Consider the following 24,310-nt stretch of genomic DNA (forward strand, 5'->3'; position numbering starts at 1 on the left):
TATAAATTCGGAAGGAAATATTTGATTGGGGCTCAAAATGGATTGATTTATTTATTTGATTTCCATTGGAAAAGGATTTGGAAGGCCACAGAATGCAATTTCTTTGGGCCTTTATTCAACTCACAACATCTTAAAAAAAACCCTCGTAAGTTCATATTGTGGGTGATAAATTGTTGCCTGAGAACCTTTTTCTTCCTGTCATATTGATCATGTAAATATAAATAAATCCTTGCTCATTTTTCTGCATCAATTGTTGCTTAATAAGCCATTTCTTCCTCCCATATCGTTCATGCAAATATAAATAATTCATTGCTCATCTTTCTGCATCAATTGTTTGCCTGATAGGCTATTTATTCCTGCCATGCCATAACTGTATATTTTTTTCCTTTTTTCTACAATAACTGCCATGCCATAATGACTAATTTTCTTGATAGAAAAATTTGTATAAATAGGGTTAGCAACCGTCACATACTATTCAAAAATCAAAGATGGGAGCACAGTCGGCTATTCTTCTTTTCTTGGCCCTGTGTTTCTTTCGGTGGAGTCATGCAGCAGGAAATAATACTTGGGATCTCTCTGAAGAAGACGGCAGAGAGTTAGAGAGGGAACTCAAAACCCTCAACAAGCCTTATGTGAAATCTTTCAAGGTAACTGCGACATGTTCTCATCTTAGCCCTGTGTATACCTTCATCATGCCCCGCTTTTAATCCGTGTAGCAGCGACGCAAATGATGAGGTTTTGGTTTCAGATACCATATTAATGTGCCTTTTGGCAATTGCAAGCATCCTCTTTTCGATTTTAATTTAATTTTTTGATAGAAAGATAGGAACTAATGGAATTTTATTCTTTTGTACGCAGGACGAGTATGGGATTACCTATGATTGTGTGGATATCTATAAGCAACCGGCTTTCGATCATCCTTTGCTTAAAAATCACACACTTCAGGTAACCTATCATCCTTGGCATCAATATCTTTTTCTTTTCTTTTTTTTGCATCAAACACATTTACTAATTTTATTGTATGAAAATGCCTCATGAATTCATTATTCTTGCTTCTTAAGGTTATCTTGTATCAAATTTGTGTTTTCTGAAATTTGACGTATATATAATATTGGGGTGTAAATTAGCACAAACACCATCTTTCATTTTATGATTTTTAATTATGGTCAGCGGAAGATCTGTGTTTCTTTAAGAAATACAGCAGCCTTCTTAGAACCATAGAGAATTCTTTTTCTATTTTGTCAAAATTTAGTTTCATGTATTAACTTTATAAGTAGTTGCATCAGCAGGGTATCTGTTTGTATGGGAAGGCATATGTTAGAGCCAGCCTCAGGAAATTTACCAAAGGATAATTTTGGTAACCCAACAAAGACAATAAAACGAAAAGAATAAAAGCGACAAGAACACCAGATTTATGTGGTTCGATCAATTGACTTTGACCTACATCCATGGACGAAAAATGAGCAAATCACTACTATAAAAGGGACAATTATAAATGTCTTAGAAAGATGTTCGTAGGCCATAAAACACCCGAAAATACTAAACAAGAAAAATCCAAACTATAAGCCCAAACTATTTAACTGAGTGTGGACTTAAACCCAAAGCAAATACTTAGGTTTTTCTTGTGATGCCAATTGTGGTGCATCTAACTTCAAAGCTCAAGCCCTTATTTATAGTTCCAATAGGAGATAACAAGTATGATTTTCCCAATGTGGGACTATGGGGCTTGCCAAACTAACAAATCTCTACCTTGGCTTGTCCCAACAAAACTTGCTCCACTTTCTTCACAAAAGCCCCAATGGGCAATCACCAACAATGAACACCAACCAAGTCCAAGCACTGCTTGAACTTGTAAACTAGAAGAGGCTTCATAAGCATATCAGTTGGATTATTCTTTATATGAATTTTTTGAACAAGAACTTTTCCCTCAGTAATAGTATCACATTTGCATCCAACAATTTTCTTACCTGAAGGCGGCTTCACAAGATACCAAGTTCTATTATGATAGAGAAATTATATTTCTTCATTCATCGCAATCAACCACTTAGCGGAATTATCATAAGAAACTGCATCTAAGTAGTAAGTAGGCTCACCAACTTCACATGTTTCTTCTGCAACAGACAAAGCATATGCAACCAAATTTGCATATCTTTGTGGTGGTCGAATATCTCTCCATGATCTATCCTTGGCTATGGAATATTGTTCTTCCTCTGGATCATCTGCGTCAGTAGACTCGGGACCATCTATTGGCATTCTTTGAGTAGAAGAGTTAGACAGAAAAGAATTAGAACTACCAATCTCAAGCTCCACCTGTTTTTGCACACTATCATTTGTACAACTAGTAGAATCCTCTTTGGAAGATAACATAAATAATTCATCAAAAGTAACATATCTACTGATTACAAATTTTGGAGATTTGAGATCAGAACACCATAGTCTGTATCCTTTCACCCCAGAAGCATACCCAAGGAAAATACATTTTTTAGCTCGAGGCTCTAATTTTCCTTCATTTACATACATGCATGTTGGACACCCAAAAAATTTTAAATCAGAGTAATCAGCAGGAGTACCTGACCAAACTTCCTCCGGAGTTTTAAAGTTAAGTGCTGCAGAAGGAGCGCGGTTGACAACGTAATAGGCTATATTAATTGCCTCTGCCCAAAAGTCCTTTGTCAACCCTGCATTTGAGATCATACACCTTGCTCTCTCCAAGAGTGTTATATTCATACGTTCGGCCACACTATTTTACTGAGACGTCATCCTAACAGTGCGATGCCGAACGATTCCTTCATTTTTGTAAAATTTATTAAAGTCACTTTCACAAAATTTCATGCCATTATCTGTTCGAAGTCGTTTAATCTATTTACCTATTTATTTCCCAATCAAAACCTTCCATTGTTTAAAGGTTAGAAAAACATCATTTTTATGCTTCAGAAAATAAACTCAAACTTTTCTGGAATAATCATCAATGAAAGTTAACATATACATAGCACCACCCTTAGACTGAACATTAGCTAGACCCCAAAGGTCTGAATGAATATAGTCAAGAATACCTTTCGTTTTGTGAACTGCCGAAGAATTGAAGCTGACTCTTTTCTGCTTTCCAAAAATGCAGTGTTCACAAAAATCCAGTGGTCCAGTACTCTATCCACAAAGTAGACCCCTTTTGCTCAATATGCTCAAACCTTTTTCACTCATATAACCCAAACGCATATGTCATAATTTGGTGATGTCAGAATCAGATAATGATGATGACGAGACTACAACCGAGCCTATGACAGTAGTTCCCTGCAAAATATATAAGCTACCAGACCTGCAAGCTTTTATAACAACAAGAGCACTTCTAGAAACTTTCATAACTCCACCTTCAGCTGTGTATTTACACCCAAGGGCCTCTAGGGTGCCTAAAGAGATGAGATTCTTTTTTAAATCAGGAACATGTCTAACATTAGTGAGCGTCCTCATAATATCATCATGCATTTTAATTCGGATTATGCCTCTACCAACAACATCACAAGCGGCATTATTGCCCATCAAAATAATTCCACCATTATAAGATTCATATGTGGAAAACAAATCTCTATTAGGACACATGTGATAAGAACAACCAAAATCTAAAATCCATTCATTTTTAGACATCGTCCTGTCATCAGTAGCAAAGAAAATATTTTCATCATTCTCATCAGATGCTACACTAGCTTCAGCGGACTCAGTAGTTTTCTCAACAAGTTTTTCCTTTTGCTTTAATTTATTTTTTAATTTAAAGCAATCAGTCTTAATGTGCCCCATTTTATGACAATATCTGCATTCCAAATTTCTATGTATGAATTTAGATCTAGATTTAGATCTACTACTATCAAATTCTCTTTTATCTGTTCTCCCCCTAACAATCAAACATTCAGCCTGATTCTCTCTACTTTCCCCAATGATATCTTTGTCTATCTGCTCTTTAGATTTTAATGCAGATTTAATTTTTTGATACGAAACTGTTTCTTTTCCATAAATCAAAGTATCACGGAAATGCGTAAAAGATTGGGGAAGAGAACACAAGAGTAATAGGGCCTTATCCTCGTCATCAATTTTTGTATCTATATTCTCCAAATCCATAATCAAGGAATCAAATTTATCAAGATGTGAGAGTATAGATGTACCTTCAGTCATCCGAAGCATATACAAACTCTGCTTTAAGTAGAAACGATTCTCTAATGTCCTCTTTATATACAAGGCTTTAAGCTTGTCCCATATGCTCTTAGCCGTAGTCTTCATAGTTACCTCCCGTAAAACCTCATCAGAGAGATTTAGAATAATGCTGGATCGGGCCTTCTTATCCATACCCACAAGATCTTCCTTTGACGTATCATCTGGAATGTTCTCAGCTCCCTGTAGTGCCAAATCAACTTCGTCTTGAATTAGAATAGCCTTCATCTTAAGTTGCCACATGCCGAAGTTAACATTTTTATCGAATTTCTCGACAACAATCTTTGTTATTGTCATCGTTGTCAAAAGATCCTGAAACCAGGCTCTAATACTAGTTTGTTAGAGCTAGCCCTAGGAAATTTACCAAAGGGTAATTTTGGCAACCCAACAAAGACAATAAAACGAAAAGAATAAAAGCGATAAGAACACCAGATTTACGTGGTTCGATCAATTGACTTTGACCTACATCCATGGACGAAAGAGGAGCAAATCACTACTATAAAAGGGAAAATTACAAATGCCTTAGAAAGATATTCCTAGGCCATAAAACACCCGAAAATACTAAACAAGAAAAACTTAAATTGTAAGCCCAAACTATTTAACTGAGTGTGGACTTAAACCGAAAGCAAACACTTAGGTTTTTCTTGTGGTGCCAATTGTTGTGCATCTGACTTCAAAGCTCAAGCCCTTATTTATAGTTCCAATAAGAGATAACAAATTTGATTTTCCCAATGTGGGACTATAGGACTTATCAAACTAACAGCATATATCCTACCAAAGCAATCAATTTTAATTTCCTTTTGTTCTACTTGCATTACTTGAACTTTCTTGTTGCAATGGTTAACGCAAAAAGAAACAAACTGCATGTTCATTATCATGTTTCCTTTGTTTTCTTTCCTACCATCTTTATTTAGGAATAATATAGCATACTAATGTTGTGTGCGACAGTTTCCAAAACGCAGTGATAACACAAACAAGGTAGCTACAACAAAGAAAACGCTTCCAAGGCTATGTCCTAGGGGAACTGTTCTTATCAGACGGATAACGAAAGAGGATCTAATAAGAGCAAGAAAGTACGCACGCATGCAACTACAGCAAGCACAGATAACGGATACCAGTGGTGGAGACAATCATGTAAGATTTATTTTAACATGATCGATTGCTTTTGATTATAGTTGAACTTGTAATTTTAATTTATTCTCTCACACTTTTTGAACCTCTTGCACCTTGCGTTTATGTTTCTCATAGACTAACTTGTTTGAACCGGTGTCTGAAAAGGAAAAGAACATGAGACAAGAAGAGAAATAGAGAGGAGAGATTAGATAGAAAGATGGAAAATAAGAGAGACCATAAACGTGATTCTTAAAAAATCGATCTTAAATTCAAAATAGTTTTTTAGAAAACATATATATATATATATATATATTATTTAAAGATTTTTGGAAACATTCCAATCTGGGGTAGTCAACGAAGCACCACTGGTTTGATGCATGCGTTACTGACCTCCTACGTTGGAATAACTCCATGTGTAGTATGCCGGAGTGGAATTTGCAGCTGGTAACGGACCAATGTTTTATGGCGCAAGCGCAAAGCTGGACGTTTTCCAGGTCTCCGGGGTTTCAAACAACCAACAAAGCGAAAGCCAGATCTTCATTAGCAAAGGGACTGAAGGGCCCAAGAATTACATTAACACCGTGCAGGCCGGATGGGTGGTAAGCAGTGGCTTTTTTTTTTTGTCAGTTTGGAATTTGAATGTTCTTCATCACTGATACTTGCATGCATATTATGGATCTCCAGGTGAATCCTCAACTGGAGGGGGACAACCGCGCTCATTTCTTCACGTATTGGACTGTAAGCAGTGGCGTCGTGAATTGTTTCTTCTTTCTTTTTTAGTTTTGTTGCTGTTTTGATTTTTAAATCAATATTCTGATGTCAGTCAGATGGTTATCAGAAGACTGGTTGTTATAACCTGGTTTGCCCGGGGTTTGTCCAAACTAGTACTCGGTTAACGCCTGGCAAGATCTACACACTAAGCACTTTGTCACTCGATATTTACAAGGTAGGAAAATTATTTGCTCTTGTTTTGTTTCTCCTTCTTGATGAGAATCAGTAGTCTTCTTCTTCTTCTTCTTCTTCTTGTTGTTGTTTCTGTATCTCTGTCCATTATTAAGAATGGAAAACTCATTAGCTCTCTCTTCTTTCATTTCATCCTAGGATCGGTTCTCTTCCAACTGGATGCTGTACAACGACAGGGAACCCATTGGGTACTGGCCCAAGGAAATCTTCACTAACATGGCAGATAGTTCCGTGGTGCAGATGCATGGAAATGTTTACTCGCCCTTTGACGAACCGAGTCCGCCCATGGGAAGTGGCGTACTCAATGGAGCAAAATTCACGAATATATTATTGACGGATGGACAGAGCAATAGCAAATTGCCTGTGAATTTTAGGAAATATAATGATCTCGGGGAGGCTTATTATGGCGTTGACTATCGCGTTCAGAATGGCGTGATGTATTACGGTGGGCCCGGGGGTTGGAAGAAATAACTTAGTCACAAGAACTACCAACTGGAAAGATAATAATATGAATGATTGATCTGATAATAATATGAATGATTTGATCGATCGCTCATGCCTTGCGCCCTACAATGGAAAATTGTTTAGATATATGCAGCATATAATAAATACTAATTGCACTTTCGTTTAATATGAGGAAACTAATAAATTACATGGTCTCTTGAAAACAAAAAAGTTCATAATCTCCATTCGACTTAGTATAATTAATTCGATTTGATCTGTTTTTTTCTTTTAGTAATGTTACACAAAAAGATTTTGGTGACTCAAAATTTGGACGAAGAGAGAAACTCTTCTCGAGCTCCAAAAATTCATTTCTCTAAAGTATCTGTATCCCCGCCTTCCTGCAAAACAATTTGTTGGGGATTTGGCCAGCTCCTTCCTTGTAAACGATTCACTACTCCTCTCTCCTCGTAGAATTGGTAATATGTTTGTCTAGCAATGACAAAGATAGTTTTCCTTAATAAAGCATCGATCGTTAGCTTAATTTTTAGTTCGTCAAAATCTGTTCCCTTGTGCATAACATAAGAGATTAGAATAACGAATGAGTTTAGATGTGTTGGCGACAAAGGTCGTACTGGACATGTCTCATGCTTTGGTTGGTGTTATATAGCGCATCAAGCATATGGAGACGCACTGATCGCATTGGATGCATCCCACATGTTGCTCGGTTAGGCCATATCAAATGCAAGGGACATACTGGCTCCAAAGTCTTTACGTCAAGTATGTCACAAGCTTTGTTCTTCGATAAGATGCATTGAGTGTGAGATGTGTTGGATATGAAGGTCATATATATCAAGCACGTCGCATGTTTTTTTAGATTAGGATGCATCGATTGCGGATAAATACATTGGCCACCAAGATTCCATCCAGCATCGCTATGTTAGGATACATCGAAGATGGTGTGATGCATTAACAACAAAGGTTGTGTTAGGTGCAGTAGAAGCTTTGCCCGATTAGTGTTCGTCAAGCACAAGGAGATGAGTTGGCCACGAATAGCATGTTGCACACTTTTCTAAGTTAAGTTGCATCAACAAGCATGAAGAAATGCATTGGGCACATCAGACCATCAAATGCTTCGCCCATTTAGTGTGCATTGAGATAAAGTGGATATATTACCAGTGAAGGTTGCATCAGTCATTTCGCAAATTAGAATATGGAAAGTGTAGGAAGATGCATTGGTTGCATCGTATGCGTTACATACTTTCGTACGGGAGACACGTTGGTTACAGAAGATAAGCAAAAGATATAACCATAAATACCATCCTTTGGTGTTTTATCTTCTTGTAAGTAAGTTCCCCACATCTATGCAAAAGATTTATGGTAAAAGGATAATAGGTTTCTTAGAACCGTAGAGGTTATTATTTTTATTTTCTTAAAAAGTTAGTCTTCCATATTAAGTTCATAATCAGTTATATTGGCATTTGATGTGTGTTTGTTTGTATGGTAAATTCATAAACCAGAACGGTTACTATGACAGTTTACTAAAGCTTCAAAGAAAACCGCTCTACTAGTATATTGACCTTCCTATACACAATAATATTGGGCATGCATGCATTCCTTCGATTAACATATCTTGACGTACCACTCACTGATCCGACTTGGAACTCAGTCAAACACATTCTTCAGATGGTCAAGGGGGCACCACTGCATTGACGCATGCGTGACTGACCAAAGTATTATACTTGAACTCCAAGTGCAGTATGCTCGAGTGTCAATCGAAGCTGGTAAGGGACCAAAGAATTATGGTGCAAGTGCAGCTTTCAGGTGTTTCAGAGAACCAAGCAAGCACAACCCACATCATCCTTAGGAAAGGCCAAAGAGTGCCCAAAAATTACATTAACACCGTTCAAGCTGGATGGCATCAAGTACTGGCAGATGGTGTGTAATGTTTGTTCTTCACCGATATATATATATATATATATATATATATATATATATATATATATATATATATATATATATATATTCTGGATCTTCTGCTGTCAGTCGGATGGTTATCAGAAGACTGGTCGTTGTAACATGGTCCGCAAGAGGTTCGTCCAGATGGGTACTAGCTTACTCCCTGCACACACTGAACTCTTTGTCACTCTCAATTTACAGGGTCGAGAACGTTTACTCTTCTTTTTCTTTCATTTACTAGTAATAAACTCATGTAGTCACGTCCAATCGATAGCTACAACGGAAATAACACCAATAAAGATTCATTTACACTCTTTCATTTCTCTTTTAGAACACGGTTCAGTTTGAACTGGATGTTGTACGACAACCATGAACGAACCAATAGGGTATGGCAAAGGAAATCTTCAACAACATCCTGGTCCTCGTGTAAGTCATCAAACAATATTAATATCATAGATCATACCCTAATGAATCTGAACCCTAATTGATCCATCTAATTGACTTGAATCGGATTCAATTCAACCAGAATCTAACTGTACTGACTCGTAATCCTCAAAAGACTAATCGGGAATCATACTAACCTAGTCTAACTTATACTTGGTTAAGTCCAATTTAGATAAAAACAAGCTTAGATCGGAATCATTCTGAAATTGGTCAGAATCGGTCAAACCGATTTGATTCAGGTTCAATCTTGGGTCAATTAGGCTGAAATAGGGTTGGGCCCGTTCAGTGCAGTGCTGGGCCACAATGCACTCACGTGCATCAAAGAGGACAAAATGAAGTATGGGCTGGGCTGCATAATTAGGCCTCTCCTGGTCTGCAACGAATTACGCGATTGAGTTGTCGCTAGTGGGCCGCGATTGGGCTGCAGACTATAAGCCGCGTTATGCTACAGTCTGGGCCGTGCCTGCGTTGCAGCCAGTGGGCCGCACAGCAGTTGGCCGCCAGCAGCCGGCAGCACCAACCCGTCACCTGACCGAGCCGAGCCTGCCAAGCCACCGGCCTGGTCCAGTAAAACCATTGGACTCGAGTCGAACCCGTAACCCAAATAAGACCTGAGTCAGATCAATTTTAATTCTGCTTTTCTCTTTTTTTTCATTTTAACAAAGATCTAAAATTTTATAATAAATCTAGTAATTGATTAAAAAAATTAAAGAAATAAAAATCCAAGTTTCATACGTGCAGAATCATTTAAATAAAATTTAAACATGATTCATAAAATCCTAAAATTATTTTTCATGATTTAAATCATAAAGAACTAATAAATTTGAGTTAAAAAATTCAGTAAATCATGAAAAATAGTGATACAACCTTACACAATTACCAGTAAGTCATATCGAATAATATAATCAGATGTATAATCTATAGTAGGGTTTTCTTGAATAATTTTTAACCTTAAATTTTATGTATTACATTCTAAAAATTGACACAATTAATAAAAAATTTCAAAAATTTACACCAATCCCAAAAACAGATTATTCATTTTTAATAATTAAATAAAAAATTATGAAATTATTAAACTAGGAGAGTTAGAGCACTACTTCTCCGATAACGTCTTGTTCTTTTTCGTTGGGATCGAGATCTCTCACAAGAATAGAGAGAGCTCTAATTATTTCGAGATTAATATTTAATTAATATAGTTTTATTTAATTTTTGAATTAAATATGTTTATTTAGGTTTCAAACTTCTCTCATCATCAAATCAAATTTAAAAAGGATAAAATATTCCACTAAAGATTGAACATTCCTAATTTATTATTTATTTTTATGATTATTTTCGATTTAGGATATTTAGGGGATTAGATGCCCCATGACAATACTTTGTGACTCAAACTTCGTCTCTACAAATTAAGTAGACTTTCTATTTTAGTCTCTCTCTCAATTTTCCTATTAAGATAAAATGTATGTATCTCAAAGCTCCCTTTTAACTTTGGCATTATACAATAAGAGTATGCTTCATCATAATAAGAAATCTAAGAATTATTCAAGAGTTCATATCCTCGATCTTTATTCAAGAAAAGCCCACGAGGTTGATACTTTGACTCCTTGTTTCATCTTTAATGTTAGCTCTCTTGGAGCGACTTGGGTACTTCATAGAGTTTTATTTAAGTTAATTTACTTTTTGGTTTATATTAAGATGATGATAATCCTCATGTCTAGTACTCCGTGAGTAAGCTCTCCATTATGTCTAATCTCCTCATCGGCTTTAAGTTTATCTTTAATCACCCCCCCACTTGATCTTATAATGTATCTGCCAAAACAATTATTCCTTACGGTCACAATGGATTTCTGCTAGGTATCTTTCCCGGAATCAATTTGGGAAGTTTCAGCAAAAACATATCACTCTGCAACTTGGAAAGAAATTTTGAAGGCAAGGAATTGGCTAATCAAATACATTTCCTATGTGATTTCTTCTGGAACTAGTACTAATATGTGGTACGATCTTTGGGTGAATTGGAATAGTATATTTCAATTATATGGTAATAGAATATGAAAAGATCTTGGGGCTCCCAAAGATTGAAAGGTTTCCGAGTTCATTGCTAACGATACCTAGTATCTCTCTAATCCTATTATCTTGAAATGTTATCACTTTGGCCGACTATCATAGCTATTCAAATAAAAAACAACTCTTTATATATGCTTATTTGACCTCAGGACAATGACAAATTTAGTGCTACATCAGCATGAAATCAAATCAGGCAAAGGAATAATAAATGGATCTCAAGCAGTTAGACATGGGATCGACCGGGATCACATAGACATTCCTTATGCACATTGCAGACCCTTCTTAACAAACTACTTACAATATACAATACGAAGAGAAGAGGTATTTATCTTGTTAACCGATGCTCCCTTTGTATGCAACAGGAAGAAACTGCTGACCACATCTATTTTGCTCGTGACTACACTAAATGGATATAAAAAGATATTCTTTGGCAATTTAAACTCAATAGGCTACCGCAGCTAAACTTACATCAAGAATTAAGTGAACTCATGTAATGTTTATCGAGAAAAGGACATCTTACATAATTGGCAAAGGTTACTTTCAGATGCGCTATTTGGTGGATGTGGAAGGAGAGATGTAGTAGAATCTTTGAGTGTCGATATACAAATAATGCTTAGCTTTTGACAAAGATTATTAAATACTCAAGATCATGTATGAAGCAATTTACACGAAGAGAGAGATATTTTTATCAAATTCAATTTTGTTATTAGTTAAAGATCTTAGGAATGATATTAAAGAATTGTATGCATCTCGTAATTATCTTTTTTAATAATGTGTTGTACCCATACGTAGTCTTGGCATATCTGGATATTACATTTTATTTTTTGGCTATAGTTAGGAATCATAGTCTACTTTGAAGTCATGACTACACTTTATTTGTTGGCTACAATTAGCAGTCATAGTCTATAACATGTGTAGTCATAACTACCTCTTTGTTTGACTACTCTTGGAGATAAGTTTGTGGAGACCGTTCCACCTTTGAGGCGGGGTGCACTATTCTAGACTACTCTATGAGATATCAGGCTTTAGTCTATGGCTTATTATGGAGCTTTCTGTCATGAATAGTCATCGTGCACCCGTAATATTTTCGCTCAATGAACTGTTCATCACTTTTGTATGCTTATACAAATGCTTGACAGTATGTTTTATCTTGATTTTATGTATTTTTGTTTGAAAAACATAAGCAAGAATAGTTTGTAGTACTACAATACAACCGCTCACTACATTAGACAAAACTATCCTAAAATCACTCTATTTTCACGTGTTACGATCTGTTTTCTATAGATTAGAGTCACGCATGGGACGTCAGTCATCTTAGACCCATAAAACCCCTTGGATGGCACAGGGGTGGTGAGGCTTTAGAGTAGTATCAAGCGTTAATCGATTTACACCGTGAGCAATCATATATGAACTTTCAAAGAACCAAGTAGGCACAATCCACATCATCCTTAGGAAATGGAAAATAGGGCCCAAAAATTTCATTCACGCCGTTCTAGCAGGATGGTATGTAATTACTGGTCTATGCTTGTTCTTCACCGGTACAGACATATCACCCACCTCTACATATATATTCTGGATCTCCACGTGAATTATCAACGGGAGGGGGGCAGCCAGACTCATTTCTTCACGTACTGAACTATCAGTATCATGAACTCTCTTTTTGTTTTTCTTTCTTGCATTAACATGCAGTCTCTTTTTTATCTTCTGCTGTCAGTCGGATGGTTATCAGAAGATTAGTTGTTGTAACATGGTCCGCAAGGGGTTCGTCCGGATGATCTACATACTAAACTCTTTGTTACTCTCAATTTACATGGTAGAGAACATTTTCTCTTCTTTTTCTTTCTTGATGACAACCAGTAATAAACTGATGTAGTCAAGTCCAATTGAAAGCTAGAACAGAAATAATACCAAGAAAGATTCATTGACAAAATAATCTTAATCTTCGTGGATACTGTAAAACAACAGGGAACCACTGGGGTGTTGGCCAAAGTAAATATTCAAAGCTTAATCTTCGTGGAACAAAATAATGATATGAATGATTGACCGCCTATGGTGTATACTTTGGTGTTATTATCACCCTAAACTTATCATGGTGATCTTGTGGTATAAAGACTTTTTCTTTTACATGTGTGTCGATATAAGGTTCAGAATTATGCAATGGAAATATGTTTATGCGTATACTATATAATACTAATTGCACTGTTTTGAAAATGAGGAAACCAATAAATTATATGGGTAATCTTTAAAAGAAAAAGTAAATTCCATATTCTCCATTCATATTAATCAACAAAATAGAAAAATATTTGCAGATAACAATTATCAAGATAATAGAAGATTTGATTTAGAATTTGAAGTTGGAGATGACTTTTCCGAGTTTTTCCGATACGGGGAATATGTGATCGTAGCAGAAATCTACATCTCTTAGAGCATGGCAATAAATTTACAGAAAATTAAGTTCTAATTACTAGTCTTGATTCATATGGTGTACTTAACAGTCATGAAAACACAGGATTATCTTAATGTTATATCTTTTTCGATCCTAATTATTGCATGCATAATACCGTAACCTCTGGTAATTAACTCGAACTGTAGTGAAGCTAAATAGCTGCCCTCCGTGGAAAGCTCTTGCGCCGGTGCCGCCTCATCTTGGTGTGCTCCTGCGCTGCTGCTCTTTCGCGTGAAGGAGATCCATCGGTATCAGACTCCTCTTCCTTGTCCGTCACCTCGCCCTTCTCCATGCTCGCGTCCTCCTTGGCCATCTTCTTGGGTCTTCCTCTCCTCTTCTGCTGGTGCTGCAACTCCAATCCATCTTCTTCAGCTACGCTCTCCTCCCAAACCGTCTTTAACTTTCTCTTGAGCTGGTCACCTTCGGCCATGGCGAACCAGTCAATGTGGAAACTACTGGCACCGTCCCGCTCTTATAGTCAATGTGGCCGGTGGCTTCAGATGGCGGTGCGACTGAATGCATGTTGTGAAGGATTTTAATGTGGCCTTCGTTGTGGATCCAAGTCACGGAATGCAAGCGAGTAGGTGCTTGTCTCACCCACTTGTGGACGTGGAAGGTGTAGTGGAGGTCGTCCGCTTCAAGTAGAGGAGGGGTTGTGATGGAAGCCTTTCGCTTCTGGGCGTTCGTCCAAGTTCAAAGAAGGTCGCCGCATTCAAGTCTCGGCATTTGATCCACGTAAACTCACCGATATGTTCAGCTTCATTTATAGCTCAATTACCTTACCTCCATATCCGCACCGATGAATGAGATCAAAGCTGCAGCACTGAAGACTGCGTGATGTTTCTGGAACAGAGTTTTGGAGTCATCATTGTGGTCTACCACTGATTCCGGAACTGTCGGTTTCGATTTCGAAACCGTCCGTTCCGGTTTCCAAAATCAGAAACCAAAACCTATTAATTGTCCGCACCGATTCGAACAAATTTTTTTTATTTTCAAATTTAAAAAATATATATAATTTTTTTTTTTTAATTTGAAAAATAAATGTATAATTATAATGAGAACAATGATATTAAGAAATTTGATATAAAATTTATAATCAAACTAAAATTATCTTTATAAAAATTTGAACTTAGATAACTTAATATTATATATTAAAAATTTAATCACCGTACCATAAGTTCTATATATATATTTTTTATTTTTTACGATATTTAATCGATTTAAGATCGAAACCGTGGAATGATCGTAATCAAACAAATATTAATTTAAATTTTATTAAAAAGATGCGCATCCGGAATCGAACCCCGGTCAGTACCGTGGGAGGGTACTATGATACCACTACACCAGATGCGCTCGTCGTTATGAGTGATGAGTGTAATAATAATATGAAATTTTTCTTTCATCTCACAGAAATTACATATGACGATCGATCGGCTTCCTCGATCTCTTCACCTTCGCGTACTCCACAGAAATACATCGCATTGTTGCACCTGCAAAGGTAAAGAAAGCATCATAATCCATGCGCAACACGGTAAAAGTAAGGGAGAACCAATACCGGCAAACTTGCGGTTCAAGGTGCAAAACAGTAGGAGCATACACATAATATTAGGTGCTATGTAGTTCATTGTGCCTTTTACAGTAGCACAATGCAAAGCAATTCAATGAAGTAATGGCGTACGTGATGCAAAATGTAATTAGCTCATCATATTTATTAGCGTGACGTGCACAAACTGGTTCTGATACAAGCCAAACAGCAGAACATGCATAACTTAGTTACCTTACAGAATCTCCCCCAAGTTTTCAGTAAACTGTCCATATAACATCCCTGATTAGTCCCACATTGAAAGTGGACATGATTAAGATTAACTTATAAGAGTCTGATGAGTACTATTATCAATTTCAGTTTAAACATTTTGATTAGTGGATTAGATCAAACGAAGTTGATAGGCTAATTAGCTCATCAGGCTCGGGTTATTATAGCCCATCAATATATATTTTTTAGTGTCGGCCAACTAAAAAAAAAAGGATAATGGAATTGATATGCATGCAGGCCAGCCATCCACACTAACCATCGTACATGTCAACCATACCAAAGGAAAACAAAAGAAAAGCTATGTGATACACCATCTTGTCATGAATTAATCAATCTGCAAGTTAATATAGGAATCTACTGACACGAGATATCCTGAGAGAACATAGAAAGTGAAATTATTCAAGATTAATGAGTGTGACAATTTTGGAGAACTCAAAGCACAATACTGGTGCAAGCATCATTATATGAATTTCTTATGTGACTATAGATATATGCAATACATACATTTAAGTTACCCTTGTATTCCATACCCCACTTCGATTTCACAATCACAGGCTTCCCAGTCAAATTTTTCAGGAAAGGTTTCGGGTTAACTGGTACAGTCTGAAACAGGAAAACATTAAAAATTGATTAGCTAAAAGCTCAATGAGGCAATAGTGTCAACAAAAGTGGTACATACTGCCCATGTGGTTTATACTTTATACCTCGGGTAAACCAATACGAAGTAAAGTTATGTATCAGTATCTCCTGGTATGATCAATATACCAGTACAACCTGCCTTCTGCAATAGTTGAATTCATGATTTAGGTAGGACTTAAATGCGATAGATCCTATAAGAAAATTACAAACAAACCGAGAAAACCTTACTGACCAAGAAGAAAACTAGTTGCGGGGTTAGTAGCCAAACATGGACTTTTTTTGCCCTTACCCAGAAGATTTCTCATTGAGTCGAAGATAATGATTCAAGAGATAAACTATACAAAATTAATTTTTTTAAAGATATTTACCTCAGATTTTTTTATAATAAATTAGTCCAATCTTATGCATAGGCAATGTCTCTAGATGTAAGTTGTTGCCCACCTCCAAAACGAGTACTTTTTTGAGGGGATTAGCTCATCTGTTTTCAAAAATGGATCATGATAAATATGATATCAAAGCAATCACACATGATTACCAGACATGCTGAGATCTACTATACATCCCAATTAAACTAGGAAAGACATAATAGATGGTGGCAGTGACATGGTGGGCCACGGTGATCTCGATCCCAAATTAGTTATTTGAGGTCTTATTGATCCATATAGTCATGTCTGCAATATGTGTGTGGATGAGATAAGAGCTTCATGAATTTCAATAGTAAATTGTGATTCCCTGATCAGTTCCTTAATAGATGTAAGCTATAACTTCAGTTAATAAAGAAGTTTCTATTCAACCCCAATGAGCACCTCTTGAGTACTCCTTTTTGATGAATTATGCATGTAGTTTCAAATTTCGATCATGTCAAATTCAATTAGTGGGGGTGAGGACATGCTGCAGAGCAATCAAATAAAACAATCCGAACGATGTAAAATCAGATTAGTCCATCCTATCACCTTCAAACCCACACTAGAACCAAACGAATCATATCACTATGGAGCACAACAAGTGGATATACACTTATATGTTGCTGTTACTTTTTCAATTTCAGTCCAGCATTTGAATAGCTGAGTTGATATCAAAACTATCATCGTCATTTTCTTTTTCATTCTTTGTGCACTCGAGGACCCAATCGTTAGAGCTAGTCTAAGGAAATTTACTAATAGGTAATTTTGACAACTCAACAAAGATAATAAAGCGAAAAAAATAAAAACAACAAGAACACCAAATTTACATGGTTCGACCAATTTACCTACATCCACGAGAGAATGAGAATGAGGAGCAAATCACTACTATAAAAGAGAGACTATTACAGACGAATGAGGAGCAAATCACTACTATAAAAGAGGGACTATTACAAATGCCTTAGCAAGATATTCCTAGGTCATAAAACACTCAAATCTATTAAACAAGAAAAACTCAAACTATAAGCTCAAACTATTTAACTGAGTGTGGACTTAAACACAAAGCAAACACTTAAGTTTTTCTTATGGTGCATCTGACTTCAAAGCCCAGACCCTTATTTATAGTTTAAACAGGAGATACTAAACTTGATTTTCCTGATGTAGGACTATGTGGGACTTACCAAACTAACAAATCTCCACCTTGGCATATCCCAACAAAACTTACTCCACCTTCTTCATAAAAGCCCCAACGGGCAATCACCAATAATGAACACCAACCAAGTCCAAGCACTACTTGAACTTGTAAACTGGAAGAGGCTTCGTAAGCATATTAGTTGGATTATCCTTCATATGAATTTTCTGAACAAGGACCTTTCCCTCAACAATAGTATCCCATTTGTATCCAACAATTTTCATACTCGAAGGCGGCTTTACAAGATCTCAAGTTCTATTCTGATGGAGAGATTCTATTTCTTCATTCATCACAATCAACCACTTAGCGGAATTATCATAAGAAACTGCATCTGAGTAGATAGTAGGCTCACCAACTTCACTTGTTTCTTCTGCAACAAACAAAGCATATACAACCAAATTAGCATATCTTTGTGGTGGTCGAATATTTCTCCGTGGTCTATCCTTAGCTATGGAATATTACTCTTCCTCTGGATCATCTACGTTAGGAGACTCGGGACCATCTACTAGCATTCTTTGAGTAGAAGAATTCGACTTAAAAGAATCTGAACTACCAATCTCAAGCTCCATCTGCTTCCACGCACTATCATTTGTACAACTAGTAGATTCCTCTTTGGAAGATAACATAGATAATTCATCAAAAGTAACATTGTACTAATTACAAATTTTGGGGATTTGGGATCAGAACACCATAATCTATATCCTTTCACCCTAGAAGTATACCCAAGGAAAATATATTTTTTAGCTCGAGGCTCTAATTTTCCTTCATTTATATGCATGTATGCTAGACACCCAAAAATTTTTAAATCAGAGTAATCAGCAGGAGTACCTGACCAAACTTCCTCCGGAGTTTTAAAGTTAAGTGCTGCAGAAGGAGCGCGGTTGACAACGTAACATGTCATATTAATCGCCTCTACCCAAAAATCCTTTGTCAACCTTGCATTTGAGATCATACACTTTGCTCTCTCCAAGAGTGTTATGTTCATACGTTCGGCCACACCATTTTGTTAAGGCATCATCCTAACAGTGTGATGCCGAACAATTCCTTCATTTTTGCAGAATTCATCAAAGTCACTTTCACAAAATTTCATGCCATTATCTGTTTGAAGCCGCTTAATCTGTTAATCTGTTTGCTTCTCAATCAAAGTCTTCCATTGTTTAAAGGTTAGAAAAACATCATTTTTATGCTTCCGAAAATAAACTCAAACTTTCCTAGAATAATCGTCAATTAAAGTCAACATATACCTAGCACCACCTTTAGATTGAACATGAGCTGGACCCCAAAGGTCTGAATGAATATAGTCAAGAGTACCTTTCATTTTGTGAACTGCTGGAGAATTGAAGCTGACTCTTTTTTGCTTTCCAAAAATACAGTGTTCACAAAAATCTAGTGGCCCAGTACTCTGTCCGCAAAGTAGACCCCTTTTGCTTAATATGCTCAAATATTTTTCACTCATATGACCCAAATGCATATGCCATAATTTGGTGATGTCAGAATCAGACAATGATGATGATGAGACTGCAACCGAGCCTATGACAATAGTTCCCTGCAAAATATATAAGCTACCATACCTACAAGCTTTCATAACAACAAGAGCATTTCTAGGAACTTTCATAACTCCACATTCAGCTGTGTATTTACACCCAAGAGCCTCTAGGGTGCCTAAAGAGATGAGATTCTTTTTTAAATTAGGAACATGTCTAACATTAGTGAGCATCCTCATAATACCATCATGCATTTTAATTCGGATTGTTCCTCTACCAACAACATCACATGCTACATTATTGCCCATCAAAACAATTCCACCATTACAAGATTCATATGTGGAAAACAAATCTCTATTAGGACACATGTGGTAAGAACAACCCGAATCTAAAATCCATTCATTTTTAGACCTCGTCCTGTCATCAGTAGCAAAGAAAATATTTACATCATTCTCATTAGCTGCTACACTTGCTGAATCAGCAGACTCAATAGTTTTCTCAACATTTTTTTTTTGCTTTAATTTATTTTTCAATTTAAAGCAATCAACCTTAATCTGTCCCATTTTATGACAATATCTACATTCCAAATTTCTATGTTTGGATTTAGATCTACTACTATCAAATTCTCTTTTATCCATTCTACCCTTAACAACTAGACCCTCAGCCTGATTCCCTCTACTTTCCCTAGTGATATCTCTGTCTATCTGATCCTTAGATTTTAGTGCAGATTTAATTTCCTGATACGAAATTATTTCTTTTCTATAAATTATAGTATCACGAAAATGCTTAAAAGATTGGGAAAAAGAACACAAAAGTAACAGGGCCTTATCCTCGTCATCAATTTTCACATCTATATTCTCCAAATCCATAACTAAGGAATCAAATTTATCAAGATGTGAGAGTATAGATGTACCTTCAGTCATCCGAAGCATATACAAACTCTGCTTCAAATAGAGACAATTCTCCACTGTCCTCTTCATATACAAGGCTTTAAGTTTGTCCCATATGCTCTTAGCCGTAATCTCCATAGCTACCTCTCGTAAAACCTCATCAGAGAGATTTAAAATAATGCTGGATCGGGCCTTCTTATCCATACCCGTAAGATCTTCCTTCGACGTACCATCTGAAATATTCTCAGCTCCTTGTAGTGCCAAATAAACTCCATCTTGAACCAGAATGGCCTCCATCTTGAGTTGCTACATGCCGAAGTTAACATTTCTATCGAATTTCTCGACAACGAGACACCAAGCTCTGATATCAGTTTATTAGAGCTAGCCCTAGAAAATTTACCAAAGGATAATTTTGGCAATCCAACAAAGACAATAAAGCGGAAAAAATAAAAGCAACAAGAACACCAGATTTACGTGGTTCGGCCAATTGACCTACATCTACGGACGAAGGAGCAAATCACTACTATAAAAGGACTATTACAAATGCCTTAGGAAGATGTTCCTAGGGCCTAAAACACCCGAATCTATTAAACAAAAAAAATCCAAACTATAAGCTCAAACTATTTAACTGAGTATGGACTTAAACCCAAAGCAAACACTTAGGTTTTTCTTGTGGTGCATCTGACTTCAAAGCCCAGGCCCTTATTTATAGTTTAAACAAGACATACCAAACTTGATTTTCCTGATGTGAGACTATGTGGGACTTGCCAAACTAACACCAATTACGATGACTAAGCAAAAGAAAAGATAACAACAAGAGAAAAGATTTGGGAGATCATTAAGTGGTCAAATAAGATCCAAACATATAAACAAACAATATCCCCTTTCTGGATAGGTATGCCTTTGTACTGCATCAAGCTACATCATCAAGAAAATTGGAACCAATACGCTCACATGTTCTCCATACATCATCGGTGGAAAACATCAACACATGCTTAATAGTTTCTGGTGACTTAAACAACTACTAGTTATCCACTAAACCAGTCCTATAATACCTACACTCTAAGACGCATCGTATGATGGTATTCTTTGGTGTTTGCTTGACGCTAGAGAATCCAGAAACGAAGCAAACTATAGATCTACAACTTTTGATGCCATTAGAAGTGATGAGGGTAATAATAATGATGGGACACGAACTAACATCGCCTGCTCCCGGGTGACGTCTCCTGGGTCACGTAGACTGAGGAGCTGCGGGGGTCGCCTGCCTCGGTCTGACCTGACAGCGCCTGACCAAAGCATACCAAAACGTTGACCGAGGCACGTCGCCATCCTGTACGAGCCTGGTCCTTCACGCCACGCCAATGCCGGTGTTAGACGTTATCCAAGGTACGACCCTGCTCCCTGCAAGTGTGCACATCAGGAAACGTTGACCTTCCCTATAAAAACCCTCATGTTCGGAACAAGGGGGGGGAAAACAACAAACCCCTGAGATTGTCAATTGACTTGATCGTCGAAGGGGTCGGGCTGAGCTCTCCCAACCCGACCTATGTGCAAGTACGAAGACGGAGTGCCTCCCACCGAACGCCCAAGCGAGGGGTCCCCTCACGGAGAAAACAATGACCCTATCGAGATCGGACCACCGCGGTCGGCTACCTCAGCAGCCTCAAAGGTCATTCAGGAAGATCTCCAATCATTCGAACCCGAACCCAACCGTGTTGGCCCGAGGCCACGGCGCAAAGATGTTGACACTAATAGTTTGGTGCTAGAAGGAGGGCCGAATATCGAGGGATCGGCAGGTCGACCCAGACGAACCCACAGCTGAGGAGCCGCACTTGATCGAGGCTCCGGGGGAATGCCCCCCGCATGGTGAACCTCTACCTGAGCACCCCGCCGTGACCTCAAAGCGCTATTGGCGGTTATTCAATGACCTGGGCTTGTCGCCACCCGAAGGCGCCCCAACCGACCCATCGTCCGTATCGCCCGAGGCCTTTCAGGATCTCGCTCATCAAGTCCGAGCTCTAACTGGGATGGTGCAAACCATTATACCGCTCATTTCTCATCTGGCGCACCCACATACGATCCAACCACTGCGGTAAAAAGATCCATTCGTTCGGGCTCACACAGTCCCCCCAAAGCTAACCGCATCACCTCAGGTCCGACCGACCCCGCTTGAAGATCGAGCAATGGGAAACTCAAGCGCTCGCCCGGAGCCCGAGGTGTTATCTTCAGACTCAACAGGCTCCCTGCAAGCCCAGTTGTGTTTCGTTAACCAGCGACTCGATGAAGTGAAGAGGGAGGTTCGTAAGTCAAAGGAAGAGCTCGGGGAGGACGCGCACCGGGGATCTCCATTCATGCTTGAGATACAAGATGAGTCAGTCCCCCCGAACTTCCGGCTCCCCTCTCTCGATGCATACGATGGTGCCACCGACCCGGCAGACCATATAGCCGCCTTCCGTGCCTAGATGGTGCTGTATGGGACCTCAGACGCCTTGATGTGCAGGGCATTTCCCATGACTCTGAGGGGCCCAGCCAGCGCATGGTATAGCGGCCTGAAGGCTGGGGCGATCACCTCCTTTGATTAGCTCGCCAAAGACTTTGAGCTTAACTTCCTAACATACGCTCGACCAAAGCCGTCCATCGCACTGCTCCTCGGACTTAACCAAAGGGAGGACGAACCCCTCTCCCATTTTGTGAATTGTTTTGCCTCGAAAATCCGGGGTTGTCGGACGCTCATCCCTCTTTGTTAATGGAGGTGTTTATGATAGGCCTGCAACCTTCCAGATTATTCTGGTCCCTCGTGGAGCGACCCCCCACCGTGGTATCGAAAATGCTCCAGTGGGCTAACTAGTACATCGCGACGGAGGCCTGGATGGCCGGGAGGCGAGAGGAGCACAAAAGGGTCAGGCCGGAGCCACCCCGGGGGCAACAGTCTGCCGCACCGAGGCGCAAGGTGGACCGACCTGACCCGCCGGCGTCGAGGTCCCCGCTCCTCGCCTCGGGCACATCCCGAATAGAGATATTCCTCCAAATAAGGGAGAAGGGGTTGCTCAAAACCCCCAACCTGATGAGAAGTCCACGGGAGCTCGTGGACCAATCCAAGTATTACCGTTTCCATCGACAAAATGGACATGACACCGAGGAATGCCGTGAGTTGAAGTGGCAAATCGAAGAGCTCATTCGTGAAGGACACCTCGGCCGGTACCTCCAACAAGGTAAGGAGCTTTTGCTCCGCCTGGAGGGCCCTGTTGAGTGGTAGATCGACGTGATAACAGGTGACCCAGCATCCGAAGGGAACAATATGTCCGGACGAAAGGCATACACCCGTGCCGCCGCGGCCGAAGCCTCCAGACGCAGACTCGAGCCCAAGGTCACGTTCCCGTCCAAGGGGGCCGAGCGATCTGAGCACGACGATGCACTCGTAATAGCGGCCAGGATCGCCAACGCCCAAGTGAGGAGGATCATGATTGATACAGGGAGCTCAGGCGACATGCTCTATCTGGATGCTTTTCAAAAGCTTGGGCTAACTAGAGATGCCTTGGAGCCGATGTGCTCGGTACTCACCGGGTTCACCCGCGACTCGATCTCACTGTTGGGAGCGATCACCTTGCCCCTAACCCTGGGAGTCCCGCTAAGGTCGAAGACGGTGATAGTGACCTTCTTGGTGGTTGACCTCCCCACTGCATACAACGTAATCCTTGGTCGCCCGACCCTCAACAAGATCAGGGCCGTCATCTCCACTTACTACCAAATAGTGAAGTTTCCGACCCACGCCGGGGTCGGGGAAGTCTGAGTAAGCCCCCGTGAATCTAGACGATGCTACTTGATGACGGTCTCATTGCACAAAAGGACGGGGAATGAACGACCCTTGTAGGATCCTTGGGAAATAAAGAGACCGATCCGACATCCCGAGCCAATAGAGTCCACTAGTGTCTTACCCCTACTAGAGGGTCGACGAGACCGAACAATCAAAATCGGTTCGGAACTCCATGAGCAAGAATGGGAGAAGCTCATCGACTTCCTACGGGAGAACGCCAACGTCTTCGCCTAGTTGCCAGCTGACATGACGGACGTCGACCCAAAGGTTGCCCAACATCACCTGAATATTTCGCCCAATGCTCGCCCAGTGAAGCAGAGGCCCCAACGACAGGCCCCCGATCAACAACTGGCCATCCTTGAGGAGGTGGAGCGACTTTTGGCAGGAGGCTTCGTAGAAGATGTCAAGTACCCACGGTGGCTGTCCAATGTAGTCCTCGTGAAAAAATCGAAT

The 24,310-nt window shown here is 39.0% G+C and overlaps 2 protein-coding genes across 2 annotated transcripts; both read left to right on the forward strand.

Moving 5' to 3' along the window:
* Positions 1-488: 488 nt before the first annotated feature.
* LOC135643823 (protein neprosin-like) lies at positions 489-6,744 on the forward strand. The gene is made up of 7 exons (XM_065161188.1): positions 489-647; positions 859-945; positions 5,146-5,331; positions 5,730-5,909; positions 5,995-6,048; positions 6,134-6,256; positions 6,412-6,744. The coding sequence occupies exons 1-7, from the start codon at positions 489-491 to the stop codon at positions 6,742-6,744; spliced, it is 1,122 nt and encodes a 373-aa protein (XP_065017260.1).
* Positions 6,745-22,912: 16,168 nt separating this feature from the next.
* Positions 22,913-23,833, forward strand: LOC135642865 (uncharacterized). The gene is made up of 2 exons (XM_065159349.1): positions 22,913-23,255; positions 23,316-23,833. Exons 1-2 carry the CDS (start codon positions 22,913-22,915, stop codon positions 23,831-23,833), a joined length of 861 nt encoding a protein of 286 aa, XP_065015421.1.
* Positions 23,834-24,310: the final 477 nt, after the last annotated feature.

The sequence above is a fragment of the Musa acuminata genome, chromosome BXJ3-7 (genome assembly GCF_036884655.1).
Source record: "Musa acuminata AAA Group cultivar baxijiao chromosome BXJ3-7, Cavendish_Baxijiao_AAA, whole genome shotgun sequence".
In the NCBI taxonomy this organism is placed as follows: Eukaryota; Viridiplantae; Streptophyta; class Magnoliopsida; order Zingiberales; family Musaceae; genus Musa; species Musa acuminata.

Coding starts and splice junctions, on each gene's coding strand:
- LOC135643823 (XM_065161188.1), top strand. CDS start 489: ATGGGAGCACAGTCGGCTATTCTTCTTTTCTTGGCCCTGTGTTTCTTT. Junction 648..858: donor CTTATGTGAAATCTTTCAAG/GTAACTGCGACA, acceptor TTTTGTACGCAG/GACGAGTATGGGATTACCTA. Junction 5,332..5,729: donor CCAGTGGTGGAGACAATCAT/GTAAGATTTATT, acceptor CTCCATGTGTAG/TATGCCGGAGTGGAATTTGC.
- LOC135642865 (XM_065159349.1), top strand. CDS start 22,913: ATGGCCGGGAGGCGAGAGGAGCACAAAAGGGTCAGGCCGGAGCCACCC. Junction 23,256..23,315: donor CGGCCGGTACCTCCAACAAG/GTAAGGAGCTTT, acceptor ACGTGATAACAG/GTGACCCAGCATCCGAAGGG.